Genomic DNA, 14099 nt, shown 5'->3' on the forward strand with positions numbered 1-14099 from the left:
TCCCGCCGCCGGCCAATGGGATTGCAGGCAACAAGCCGCGCCCCCACCCCTCCTTCATGCGGACGTCAAAGAGACGTTAAAAGGCAGGCGGCGGCGGCAGCGCACCCTGAGGGAGCCGGCCACTACCGCCCTCCGCAATGGCCCACAGCGGCCCGCTCCGCACCCTGCTGCTCAGGGCTGGCCAGCCCCGCAACCTGCACACCAGCGCCCCGAGGTAGGCCATGGGCACCGGGGGGAGGGAGACTGGGGGGGAGAGGGAGACTGGGGGGGGGGGGGGGGAGACTGGAGAGGGAGACTGGGGGGGGGGAGGTGGCCGTCCTCTATCTGTGTGTGACCCCCCCCCCCCCCCAGTGTCTACACCCTCTCGCCTCCATTGCCCGGGCTGCCCCCGGTGTGTCCTGTGTCTGTGAGCCGGGGGTTGGGGGGAGGACGGGCCGGGGCCGGGGCCGCTGGATGATGAAATATGTGCTGCCGGGGGAGGGGGGACTGCCCTGTGTCCCGGGTTGGGGGGTGAGGGAGGGAGGGAGGGAGGGGCCCCCTGTATCCCGGGGTTGGGGGGTGAGGGAGGGGCCCCCTGTGTCCCGGGTTGGGGGGTGAGGGAGGGAGCCCCCTGTGTCCCGGGTTGGGGGGGGGGGCCCTGTGTCTGAGCCGGGTTAGGGGGGTGAGGGAGGGGGCCCCCTGTGTCCCGGGGTTGGGGGGGTCCCCTGTGTCCCGGGGTTGGGGGGTGAGGGAGGGGCCCCCTGTATCCCGGGTTGGGGGGTGAGGGAGGGGCCCCCTGTGTCCTGGGTTGGGGGGGGAGGGAGGGAGCGGGGGTCCCCTGTGTCCCGGGGTTGGGGGGGGGAGGGAGCCCCCTGTGTCCCGGGTTGGGGGGTGAGGGAGGGGGCCCCCTGTATCCCGGGTTGGGGGGAGCCCCTGTGTCTGAGCCGGGTGAGGGAGGGAGCCCCCTGTGTCCCGGGGTTGGGGGGAGCCCCTGTGTCTGAGCCGGGTGAGGGAGGGAGCCCCCTGTGTCCCGGGGTTGGGGGGTGAGGGAGGGGCCCCCTGTGTCCTGGGTTGGGGGGTGAGGGAGGGGCCCCCTGTGTCCCGGGGTTGGGGGGGTCCCCTGTGTCCCGGGGTTGGGGGGGTCCCCTGTGTCCCGGGGTTGGGGGGTGAGGGAGGGAGCCCCCTGTGTCCCGGGTTGGGGGGGGCCCCCTGTGTCCTGGGTTGGGGGGGTGAGGGAGGGAGCGGGGGGCCCCTGTGTCTGAGCCGGGTTGGGGGGAGGACGGGCCGGGGCCGCTGGATGATGAAATATGTGCTGCGGCTTACACGAGAGCTCCTTGTGTGCAGTCACCAGTCAGTGTATTGGGGAATAAAACACTTCCGATTGCAGATTCCCCCCCTCGCTGCTTCCAGCTATTTTTAGGTTGTGGAGAGGCTGGAAGTTGACGACTTTAAATATTGCGATATAATTTGCAGGAACTGCAGACAATCTGCAGGGTGGGGGTTTTTGGGCCGGGAGTGGGGGTTTAAAAGTTAACAATGCCATGAAATAAAATGCACAATCTTGGAGCATTGTTCATTAGACGGCTTTCTGCTCCGTGCAGTGAACCCACGAATTTCCCACCATTCGGGCTCCTCTCTCTCCAAATGTGTCCCCTGTCTCTTTCTGATGAAACCTCGCGTCCCAAACGCGTTGAAATGCAGCAAAGTGAGTCTAAATTTAGAGACGGATCTGATATTCTGACCGGTTGGAGTCCGGGTTTAGAGGGTCAGACGGTGGCTTGCGGGATTTGTTGTAGACCCCAGTATTTATCTGTCCATTTCCTCTCTCAATGCTCCCATTCTCTGGCAGAATGGTCCCAACATTGTCAGCCTGGGGGTGGGGTTTTTTGTATTTGAAAGCACACTGCTGAACAAGAGGCTGTTTCATGGCTGCTGTATGGTACTGAATGAAAAGCTAAGTATGCAGCAAATAATTGCATTAGTCAGTGCCATATGATTGCATTTCCGTTCTTTTAACAAAAGTCTGTCTTGAAAACTGATTCCACACGAGAGCAATTCGAGATTTGCAGTTCCTTATTTAACTAGCTCCAATTGCCATTCTTTTTAAGTCCATGGGATTCTTTAGACACACCTCCAACTAGCAGCTGTCCTTACTAAATCAGGAGACTGGACAGTTACTGTCTCTCCGTCTCCTCAGTTGCCAGGAGTCACTAGTTATACTGCCAAGGAGATCTATTTAAGTGCAGTTGATGGTTGAATCCAAGTACCGTGTGCTGAAATGTATAGAGAAGCGTGTTTAGTTGCTGATGTGTTTGGTAGTCAGAAACCTGCCATCAATGCTGCAGTCACTTTTGGACAATAAATGAACATTTTTGACCCTTTCACCACCTGCGTGCGCTTCATGCACAAATGGGAATTGTTTAACAATTGGTGTTTGTGGCTAACTTTGGCTATCTGGTTCCCGCTCCTTCCATTCAATCGCAATTAATATGTAGAGTGCCAAAAGTAAATTGGGAGTTTGTGTCGAGCTTCCTTGCTACAATTTGTGTATATATTAAACACTCGTTACAACATGCCCAGCACTGTGTTTGATGTGACCGTGTCCCTTTACTAGGAGCAATGGTACCTTTGGGGCTATTGTGTTTGAACAATGAGTGCTGATAACTACATGGGGGCATATTTGGGTTGGAGGTGTTCCATATCCCACCGTGTTGGGCCATTTAGGATTTGGCCATTCGGCCCCTCGAGCCTGCTCCGCCATTTAATGAGATCATGGCTGATCTTCGACCTCAACTCCACTTTCACACCAAATCCCCATATCCCTTGATTCCCCTAGAGTCCAAGTATCTATTTATCTCAGCTTTTGAACATATTCAATGATCCAGTCCTCTGGGGCAGAGAATTCCAAAGATTCACCACCCTCTGAGTGAAGAAATTCCTCCTCATCTCAGTCCTAAATGGCTGAGCCCTTATTCTGAAACTGTGACCCCTGGTTCTAGCCAGAGGAAACATCCTCCCTGCATCGACCCTGCATTATATGTTTCAATGAGATAAACTCCACAGAGAATATCGGCCCTATCCACTCCATCTAAACAGAGGGCAGCACTCATTTGTCATTGGCGATCAGCAAGCTGCAGGTTAATTCTTCAGAGCGATTATTTGAAATAAATGGAGCGGTGAATCTCCTTTTAGTGCGAGCACAATACCACGCAAGTTTTGTAAAGTGTCTCTGTTCTGATTAGTTGACGTGCATTGATGTGTTGCAGTGTCTGTTTGTCTTCGCTGGACTTTTCCTGTTCTAGCTCCTCCTTGAGCTTCCTGAAAAACTTCAATTCATGATACAAGGCACAAACTTAGATGCTATGCTTTTTTGGAAAGTTGCTGTATTTCCCAATGTTATGGTTTACTGAGTAATGTTCTCATTCCCATCAAACCATTCAGCCACAGGGATATTTCTTCCCCCACCCCCCCAATCCTTTACGGGGTCTGGCAGGCCTTGAGTCCCTTTGCCAGAGGTGGCTGTTGGTGCAGGAGCCTGGCGAGTGAGTGTCTGTGATCATTGGACACCGGGTATGAGCATCAAGGCCAAGTTTGACATGTTTCTCGCACCATGTCCATACAAGCACTTTCCAATAGGGTCATTGGATAGCGATCAGGAGCAGGAATCCAAGCCGACCTGGCTTGCTGGGGCCATTTGCAGCTCCACAGCCCTGCCCTTGAGCTAATGTACTATAGACCGAAAATCACACCAGGTATTACATTGTGTTGTTGCTTTGGGAAATTATCAATGCAGCAGCTCCTGTGTTTCGTTGAGTTGGGCATCCCTTGGTTACTGAACTGCATTAAATTAAGGGAATTCAATTATGTGGAAGGGAGTGATGGTCAGTGTGATTCTCTGTGCTGCTGGGAGCAAGTACTCCATTAACTGGCTGCTCATTTAACATCTGTTGTCGTGGTCAGACAAGCAATCCCACATCCAGTCATGGATGAACCCCAATTTCCTCCAGATAAATGTTAAGTTTAGGCTATAACCACAAACTCTGATCCCTCATTACCAACGCCTTCACTGCCTCAGGCTGAGCCAGGCAGCTTGATGTCTGGCTGTGCTGTTCAACCCCAAGCTGAGAACATAAGAAATAGGAGCAGGAGTAGGCCATTCGGCCCCTCGAGCCTGCTCCGCCATTAATACGATTATGGCTGATCTGATCATGGACTCTGGTCCACTTCCCTGTTCGCTCCCCATAACCCCTTATCCCTTATCGTTTAAGAAACTGTGTATCTCTGTCTTAAATTTATTCAATGTCCCAGCTTCTACAGCTCTCTGAGGCAGTGAATTCCACAGATTCACAACCCTCAGAGGAAATTCCTCCTTATCTCAGTTTTAAATGGGCGGCCCCTTATTCTAAGATTGTGCCCTCTAGTTAATAGTCTTCCCCCATCAGTGGAAACATCCTCTGCATCCACCTCGTTGAGCCCCCTCATAATCTTATACGTTTTGATAAGATCACCTCTCATTCTTCTGAATTTCAATGAGTAGAGGCCCAACCTACTCAGCCTTTCCTCATAAGTCAACCCCCTCATCCTCGGAATCAACAGAGTGAACCTTCTCTGTACTGCCTCCAAAGCAAGTATATCCTTTCGTAAATATGGAAACCAAAACTCTACACAGTATTCCAGGTGTGGCTTCACCAATACCCCAATGTGGCCTGTAAGGTTATAGATAATGTTTTGACATTGTGTTTAATACAGAATGAAGACAGAACAGCTAATACAAAAGCTAAATAGTGCGGATGCTGGAAACACTCCGTGGGTCAGGCAGCATCGTGGGAGTGAGAAACAGAGTTAACGTTTCGGGCCGATGACTTTTCAGAGCTGAAAAAAGTTAGAGATGTAACAGGTTTTAAGCCAGTGCAGAGCTGGGGAAAGGAGGAGGGGAGGACCGAACAAAAGGGAAGGCCTGTAATAGGGTGGAAGGCAGGGGAGATACAGGTAATGTAGCAATTATATTTAAACCACATAAGTAGGCCGAACTGACTTAAACTGTAGGCTTGCTAATCTCCATTACAATGGCATTGGTGAAGGATGGAACTTTAGACAATGGAATAGGATATGCCTCAAGGTTGTATGTGTTCAGCTATCTGTTTGGGTCATAAAATGGCTAACAAGGTTAAACCCAGCAAGAAATCGGACAATGCATGATTTGTTTAATAGTATAAAAGAGACTTATAAAGTTAAACTCGGTTGGAAAGAAAAAAGAAAGACTTGCATTTATATAGCACCTTTCACCACTTCGTCGTCCCAAAGCGCCTCACAGCCAATGAAGCACTTTTCAAAGTGTGTAGTCACTGTTGTAATGTGAGAAACACGCAGCCAATTTGCGCACAGCAAGCTCCCACAAACAGCAATGTGATAATGACCAGATAATCAGGGTTTTTTTAATGTTGATTGAGGCACAAATAATTGGCCAGGAGACCGGGGATAACTCCCCTGCTATTCTTCGAAATAGTGCCATGGGACTTTAGCTATCCTTTAAAGGTGAGCTTACTGTGAATGGGCTGGGCATGATTCACGGAGTTTTTGTACACGTATGTTTCTTGGCATAGGACTGCGTGTACTGTTCTCGATGTAGTCTTAAGATGTATGTTTGGAAACAATGTTTTTAATTGTCAAACATATTACTGTCCCTCGCTTTTCCAATCTCTTATTAAATAGGACTATACCTTGCGGACCCATATCCTGTCCCGCTCACCCATTGCTTCTGTTTTAGCTAACCTTCCTTTGGCTCCTGGTTCCCAGTGCTCCTCTCGATCTCTCTAACCTCCTCGAGCCCTGCAGACCCATCATCCCACCAAGATTTCTGTTCCTTTCACTCTGGGATCTTGTATTACTCTGACGTATATAGCATTGGCTGACCTTGGGATGGGCTGGCAAACTGGAGTTATAAGGATAGGGCCTGAGCTGTTCGCAATATTTCCATTCGAGTGGAGAAAGCCAGGAGGTGATTTTTATATCCTGAAGGGTTTTGGCAGTGAATAGTGAAGAACTATTGCCTCTGGTTGGGGATTCAGCGACTTGGGAACGAGGAGAGAGTTTGCTTATTTTCAAATCCCTCCATGGCCTCGCCCCTCCCTATCTCTATAATCTCCTCCAGCCCCACAACCCCCCGCGATGTCTGCGCTCCTCTAATTCTGCCCTCTTGACCATCCCTGATTATAATCACTCCACCATTAGTGGCCGAGCCTTCTGTTGCCTAGGCCCCAAGCTTTGGAACTCCCTGCCCAAACCTCTCCGCCTCTCTCTCTCTCTCTTTCCTCCTTCAAGATGCTCCTTAAAACCTATTTCTTTGACCAAGTCACCTGGCCTAATTTCTCCTTGTGTGGCTCAGTGTCAAATTTTTGTATCTCAATACTCCTGTGAGTGCCTTGGGACCTTTCATTACATTAAAGGGGCTATATAAATACAAGTTGTTGTGAGAAATTTCTTCATATTGACAGTTGCTGGAGCATGGAATGTTTTGTTACAAGAAGTGATTGAGGCAGACCCTAGTGCATCTTCTCTGGGAGATGGGGGGAAAAAATTGGATAAATATCAAACCAAAAGATAGAGCCATGGGTAAAGAGCAGGACTGTGGGATTTTGGACTGCTCCGGCTGTAATGCATGCACCCATGAGGATGCACCACAGGTTTACAGAGCTGTTGCATTGTGAGTGGCTTAGCCAGTCACGTGATGTTCACAAGACTCAATAAAACCCCAGCCAGTTGGGTCTAGGTCATCCACGATGATGTACGCAGTTGTGAGCCTGGTGGATGAACTGGTAATGTGTAGTGTGATTGTTAAACCTTTGTTAATAAACCAACTAGTTCTTAATAGCAACGTGTTGCTATGAATGCTTAAGCAAAGAACCCATGGAGCAAATGCATACACCAGCTAAGACCCCATACATGCTTAATGCTTGGTTCGCTAGTTGCTCATCAATCTTAGACCTCTGCTTAATTCTGTGAATGGGGTTAGGAGGCTGATGCAAGGTTTCTAAGATGACACCAATATCAAGATGTTTGGCTAAAATTCCGGCTTGGGGATCCTAATTTAAGATCGTCATTAAGTTAACAGAAAGCCTGAGCTGCATGCCTTCTGGTACACTCTCAATAAATGGTGAGGCTAACTACTGTGTGTGACCTTAGCTCCTTTAATAAGACTAGAGTGCAGGTCGTGTGTGTGGTGCGTGTGGTGCGTGTGGTCACCTTCGGGTTGCTCGTAGCTGTTGGTGAACCGCAATTTGATTTGGTCCAAATGTTTTCTGTACGTTTGTCCATTGGCCAATTTGACCTGAAACACCCTACTCCCCTCTTTGGCTGTGACCGTGCCAGCGAGCCGTTTGGTACCATGTCCATAATTGAGCACAAACACAGGATCATTGATCTCAATATCGCCTGACAAATTTGAGTGGTCATGGTACACACTTTGTTGATGCCGTTTGCCCTCCACGTGATCATGGAGATCAGGGCGGACAAGAGAGAGCCTTGTTTTTAGTGCCCTTTTCATGAGCAGCTCGGCTGGGGGAACCCCAGTGACTTGGGTCTGGTGCAGTAGCTGAGTAGCACTCAGGACAGCCGGGTCTGCAGGGAGCCTTCCGACACGCGTTTCAAGCTTTGCTTGATGGTCTGAACTGCCCGTTCTGCCTGGCCGTTGGATGCGGGCTTGAACGGAGCAGATGTGACGCGTTTGATCCCGTTGCGGATCATGAATTCCTTGAATTCAGCACTGGTGAAGCACGGCCCATTGTCACATCAGGCAAGCCGCGCGTGGCAAACATGGCTCATAGGCTTTCAATAGTGGACGTGCTTACAGACATCATTGCACATTTAATCCATTTTGAGTAAGTGTTCACGACAACCAAGAACATTTTGCCTAGAAATGGGCCCGCATAGTCCACTTGGATTCTCGACCACGGTTTGGAGGGCCACGATCACACACTTAGCGCTGCCTCTCTGGATGCATTGCTCAGCTGAGTGCAAGTGTTGCACTGGCGCACGCATGATTCTAAATCTGAGTTGATGCCAGGCCACCACACGTGGGATCTGGCTGTGGCTTTCATCATTACAATGCCTGGGTGGGTGCTGTGCAGTTCACATATGAACGTATCTCTGCCTTTCTTGGGCAAGACCAAGCGATTGCCCCACAATAGACAGTCCGCCTGCAGGGACAACTCGTCTTTGCGTCTGTGGAACAGCTTAATCGCCTCCTGCATCTCCGCTGGGACACCGGACCAGCTCCCATGGAGGACACTTTTTTTTTAACCAAGGGCAGTAAAGGATCCTGGCTGGTCCAGGTCCTGACCTGGCGGGCCGTAACGGGGGACTTCTCATTCTCGAATGCCTCCATGACCATGAGCAAGTCTGCTGGTTGCGTCATTTCTACCCTGGTGGTGGCCAATGGCAGCCGACTGACCGCATCTGCGCAGTTCTCTTTGCCGGGTCTGTGGTGGATTACATAGTTGTATGCTGACAGCGTGAGCGCCCATCTTTGGATGTGTCAGAGACATTGGTATTAATCCCTTTGCTCTGAGAACATCAATATGAGCAGCTTGTGGTCAGTTTCAAGCTCAAACTTGAGGCCAAATAAGTACTGGTGCATTTTTTTCACCTCGTAAACACACACCAGAGCCTCTCTTTCAATCATGCTATAGGCCCTTTCGGCCTTGGACAAACTCCTGGACGCATAAGCGACCGGTTGCAGAATCCCTGATTCGTTAGCCTGTTGTAACACACACCCGACCCCACATGACGACGCATTGCAAGCTAGCACTAATCGTTTACAGGGGTTATACAGGACAAGCAGTTTGTTTGAACACAACAGATTTCTGGCTTTCTTAAAGGCAGCCTCTTGTGAATTCCCCCACACCCAGTCGTCTCCCTTGCGCAGTAGCAGGGGTTCTAGCAGGGTGCTTAACCCAGGTAGGAAATTACTGAAATAGTTAAGGAATCCCCGGAACGACCGCAGCTCTGTTACGTTCTGTGGTCTCAGCGCGTTCTTGATGACCTCTGTCTTGGCGTTGGTGGGTCTGATGCTGTCTGCCACGATTCATCTTCTCAAGAACTCAACGTACTGTGCCAGGAAAACACATTGAGCGTTTCGATCTGAGCCCCATGCGATCCAACCGATTAAGAACCTCTCTCAGATTCTTCAAGTGCTCCATGATGTACTGACCTGTAACCAGTATGTCGTCCTGGAAAACCACGGTGCAAGGAACGGAACCGACTTTAGCAGACTCCATGTTCTGCTGGAAGATCGCCGCGGCTGACCGAATCTCGAACAGGCACCGGTTATAGATGAACAGACATTTGTGCGTGTTCATGCAGGTGAGGCCTTTCGAAGACTCCTCCAGCTCCTGCGTCATGTAGGCTGAGGTCAGGTGCAGCTTGGTGAATGTCTTCCCTCCAGCCAGGTCGTCTGCCTTGGATAGTGGGCACTGGTCCTGCAGCGAAAAACGGTTAATCGTTACTTTATAGTCCCCATAAATTCTGACCGTGCCGTCCTCTAAGTACCGGGACAATCGGACTGGCCCACTCGTTGAATTCCACCGGCGCGATGATGCCTTCTCGCTGTCCAGCTCAATTTCCACTTTTTTACTCTGCGAAATCTGCTTGGTGTTGTCGCTGGTGGACATAAATGCCTGGGCTATTGTTATGGCTTTAATTAGATTCGGAGTTTCTACAGTCAACAGTTTGCGAAGGAATGCCCCGTATAAAAAAAAGTCTCTGAGCAGTTGTTCTAGGAATCCCTCAAACTCTCAATGTCCTGCGAGGCGCCTTAGTTCGGCGACATAGATCACCACTTCCTGTCCTCCGATCAGTGACACGTGTAGAACCGATATCTCGCCATCAAAACGCTTTCCTTAGGATTTAGGTGCTCCTGGACCAGTGTATACAATTCTTCGTAGGATTTCTTTGTTGGTTTTGCCAGAGCCAGGAGGTTCTTCGAGGCCATAGGTGGTTGTCCCAGAGACAGTTAGGAGGATCGCCCTTTGTTTGGTAGCATTCTCGTCCCCTTCCAGCTCATTGGCCACAAAGTATTGGTCAAGTCTCTCCACGAAGGTCTCCCAATCGTCCCCTTCTGAGAACTTCTCCAGGATACCGATTGTTCTTTGCATTTTCGCGCGGTTGTTTGTTACCTCGTCGCCAATTGGTACACTGATAATAAAGGATGAAACTGAGTACTGTGTACCATGAGCAAGTGTGACCTTAACTCCTTTTAATAAGACTCCAGAGTGCAGGTACCTCGTGGGTGGCCTGCTTATATACCGTGCTCTGAAAGGATGCTGGGATCCCTTGGGACTCTAACAGGTGGGCTCTCTGGTGGTCAGGTGTCATACAGGTTACAAGGGGTTAAATACATAACGCCTTCGGTTTTAATTTGAGCACTGCTGTTCTCCCCACCCTGTCAAATCTTGGCTTTTTTTATTTTCAGAAATGAGGCGGTGGTCATCTCTGGACGAAGGCTGGCCAGGCAGATCTGCGGAGAGGCCAAGCTCGACGTGGAAAGCTGGGTTGCTAATGGCAACCGGAGACCGCACCTCAGTGTTGTCCTGGTCGGAGACAACCCAGCCAGTCATTCCTATGTGAAAAACAAAACCAAAGCTGCTGCTGATGTAGGTATGGATCTCGATGCATTGCCTCCATTTTACCTGTGTAGTACATGCCTCGGTTCCGTGGAGCATCCATGTTGAAAGGACTCGTGCTTTGAGTTCAGTGCGTCAATTGGACTTGAGACTTTTCTGTTCAATGTTTTACTTGCTCCGTGCTGAAGCCCCATCTTCAACAACAGGTTTTAAGGAGCGTCTTAAAGGAGGATGGAGAGGTTTGGGCAGGGAGTTCCAGAGCTTGGGGGCCCAAGCAACTGAAGTCACGGCCACCGATGGTTGAGCGATTATAATCAGGGATGCTCAAGAGGGCAGAATGTGAGGAGTGCCGACATCTTCCAGCAAGTCTAAGACCTAGAAGGAGTATTGCCAGGGCATTTGAAGGGTTGATGTCATTTACACTTTCCCTGAAATGGACTTTCATGGCAAATCGCGCCAGGTATAAAAATCATAGCTCCCATCCGCGTGCATCTTTTGAGGTAGAATGTGAGAGTGCAACAGCTGGCAATCGCTGCAATTAAATTTTCCTGCTGCGTTTGCCTTTGAGGATGGGACGTTTGAGTTTTCTGGAGGCAAACTTGCACTCTGGGATTTGGTGGCACAAGACTAAAAACCTACTAAATTAGCTTTTAATATATTCCTCCCAAACTTACATAATCAGAATTGCTGTGTTAAACTGAAAATCTTAACTAGCATTTAAAAAAAAAAAAATCTTTAGTGCAAATCAGATCGAATTTTAAGACACACAACTTTTATGGGAATTCAGAAAAGTGGGTTCAATAGCTTGATGTTGTAGGAGAAAAACAGCAATAGCTGTAAGTTTAAATGTTAGTGATGTGTTCCCAGATAACCAGCATTGTGCTGCGGTATGTGATTAAGACAAAAGTAGGCCTGTGTTGGAAAGGGAGGCAACTGCAGATGTACAAGTGCCTCCCGCCTTTGCCTTAGTGCCAAATTCTGTCTGATTGTCTTTCTAGAACCATAGAACGGTTACAGCACAGAAAGAGGCCATTCGGCCCGTCAAGCCCGTGCCGGCTCTCTGCAGGAGCACCTCAGCCCGTCCCACTCCCCCGCCCTTTCCCCGGAGCCCTGCCCATTATTTCCCTTCAGGTACTTATCCAGTCCCCTTTTGAAAGCCACAAATGAGTCTGCCACCACCACCCTCAGGCCGTGCATTCCCGATCCTCACCACTCGCTGCGTAAAAAGTTTTCCCTCGTTGCCTTATTTCTTCTGCCAATCACCTTAAATCTGTGTCCTTTGGTCCCCGACCCTTCCACCAATGGGAACAGTTTCTCTCTCTCTCTACTCTGTTCAGACCCCTCAGGATTTTGAACACCTCGATCAAATCTCCTCTCAACCTTCTCTGCTCCAAGGAGAACAACCCCAGCTTCTCCAGTCTATCCACGTCACTGAAGTCCCTCATCCCCGGAACCATTCTCGTAAATCTTTTCAGCTCCCTCTCGAAGGCCTTCACATCCTTCCTAAAGTGCGGGGCCCAGAATTGGACACACTACTCCAGTTGAGGCCGAACCAGTGTTTATAAAAGTTCATCATAACTCCCTTGCTTTTGTATCTATGCCTCTATTTATGAAGCCCAGGATCCCATTAGCTTTTTTTAACCGCTTTCTCAACCTGCTCAAACCTTTAGCGATTTGTGCCCATATACCCTCAGGTCTCTCTGTTCCTGCACCCCCTTTAGACTTGTACCCGTTAGTTTATATTGCGCCTCTTCATTCTTCCTACCAAAATGTATCATCTTGCACTTTTCTGCGTTAAATTGCATCTGCCATGTGTCTGCACATCCCACCAGCCTGTCTGTCTTCCTCAGGTCTATCCCTCTCCTCCTCACTGTTCACTATACTTCCACCTTTTGTATGATCTGCAAATTTTAAAATTGTGCCCTGTACACCCACATGGAATGTATATCCAGAAAAGCAGTGGTCCTGGGGAACACAGCTCACTGTATACCGTCCTCCAGTCTCAAACAGCCGTTCCCCACTACTCTCTGTTTCCTGTCACTGAGCCAATCCCGTAACTACGCTTCCACTGTCCCTTTAATTCCATGGGCTTCAACTTTGCTGCAAGCCTATTATGTGGCACTTTATCAAATGCATCAGTGAAGCATTTTGGGATGTTTTCCTACATTTAAAGGAGATATGTAAGTACAAATTGTTATAGTATGTTAGTAAATTGGGTTCCACCTTCTGCCGAACAGACACTTCCTTGAATGAATGATCCAAATTAAAATGAATTGGACCGTATTGAATTAATGGTCAAAAGGCTATAAATAGGGTATAGGGCAGTAAAGTGCATGTGGAGGGAGGCTTATTTGAAGATGCGCTGCTGCAACATAAGCACTCGTGACTTGGCATATCGCACTCATCAGTAATAGCTAGCTGGGCTCACCAAGCTTCCTGCTACTAAATAGACTGAGTTCAATCCTGGGTTAAGTGGTGAGCTGTATTCAGTGGTAGTAATGCATCTTATCCAAAAGACTGCTTTCCCCCCCCCCTCCCACAGCCCTCAACCCCTCCCTCCCTGCCCCCAGCGCCACCCCTCCCCCCCATCTCTAGCTTCTTCACACAGGTCTCCAGATTGATGTGGACTTGCTTTCACTAATGACCCCTTTTGAAATAGCCACTTGGTTTTCCCGATGGCTCGGCGTGTGGCTGAGCCAAACAGATGGAGAAGCTCGCTGCTTCCGTCCTTGGCTGTGTTCACTGACGGCGGTGGCTCCAAGTGAGGGTGGGTAAAAATAGCCAGCTTTTGGTAGCTGAACAGTGAGTAACTTGCTGGAAGGGCATCTCTGTGGATTTTGAGTGGGGACAGGAGCAGGTCTGCATGGTGCCTCTACAGCCAATGCTCACTGTGAAGACACACAAACAGCAAGACGAAGAAGAAGTCATTGGGAGTTGGCTAGTGTGAGTAGGAATCAATAAATCAAATATTTAAAATGTTAAGACGACCTTGAGGTGGTCTGGTTGCAGCCTGATTGCTGTTGTGTGGAGAATGTGTTTTCTGTACATTGACCAAAACTTTTCCTGCTGTACAAATGGATATCATTGCCATGGCGATCAGTGACATGTTGAGAGGTTATCCAGATTCAGATTGATTGCTCACATGTAGTCCATCAGGCAGCCCCTTCTTTCCTATTTCAAATTGGTCCTTCTCTCCATCCTTTGTGCGTCCCCTGTGGCTCAGTGGGCAGCACTCGCCTGAGTCAGAAGGTTGTGGGTTCAAGCCCCACTCCAGAGACTTGAGCACAAAAATCTAAGCTGACACTCCAGTGGAGAGCTGCACTGTCAGAGGTGCCGTCTTTCGGATGAGACGTTAAACCGAGGCCCTGTCTGCGCTCTCAGGTGGATGTAAAACATCCCACGGCACTATTAGGCTTGTGAAATCACTGGCAGTGAGATCTGGGCTGCTTTTAATTGCAAAGCATTTGAACTGTGGACGTTTTCTCATCATTGTTCTTTGGC

General features: G+C 49.5%; 1 protein-coding gene across 2 annotated transcripts in view; it reads left to right on the top strand.

Moving 5' to 3' along the window:
* The window catches only part of mthfd2 (methylenetetrahydrofolate dehydrogenase (NADP+ dependent) 2, methenyltetrahydrofolate cyclohydrolase), a 48363-nt gene continuing 34264 nt past the window's right edge, over positions 1 to 14099 (top strand). The window contains exons 1-2 of one of the 2 annotated variants that reach the window (XM_070866346.1): positions 86 to 214; positions 10448 to 10632. In XM_070866346.1, coding sequence (XP_070722447.1) covers positions 138 to 214; positions 10448 to 10632 — 262 coding nt within the window. In that variant the 5' untranslated portion in view covers positions 86 to 137. Of the gene's footprint in view, positions 215 to 10447; positions 10633 to 14099 lie in introns of both variants that reach the window. The other variant, XM_070866347.1, reaches the window with a different exon arrangement.

Source organism: Pristiophorus japonicus, chromosome 22 (assembly GCF_044704955.1).
Source record: "Pristiophorus japonicus isolate sPriJap1 chromosome 22, sPriJap1.hap1, whole genome shotgun sequence".
Taxonomy (NCBI): Eukaryota; Metazoa; Chordata; class Chondrichthyes; family Pristiophoridae; genus Pristiophorus; species Pristiophorus japonicus.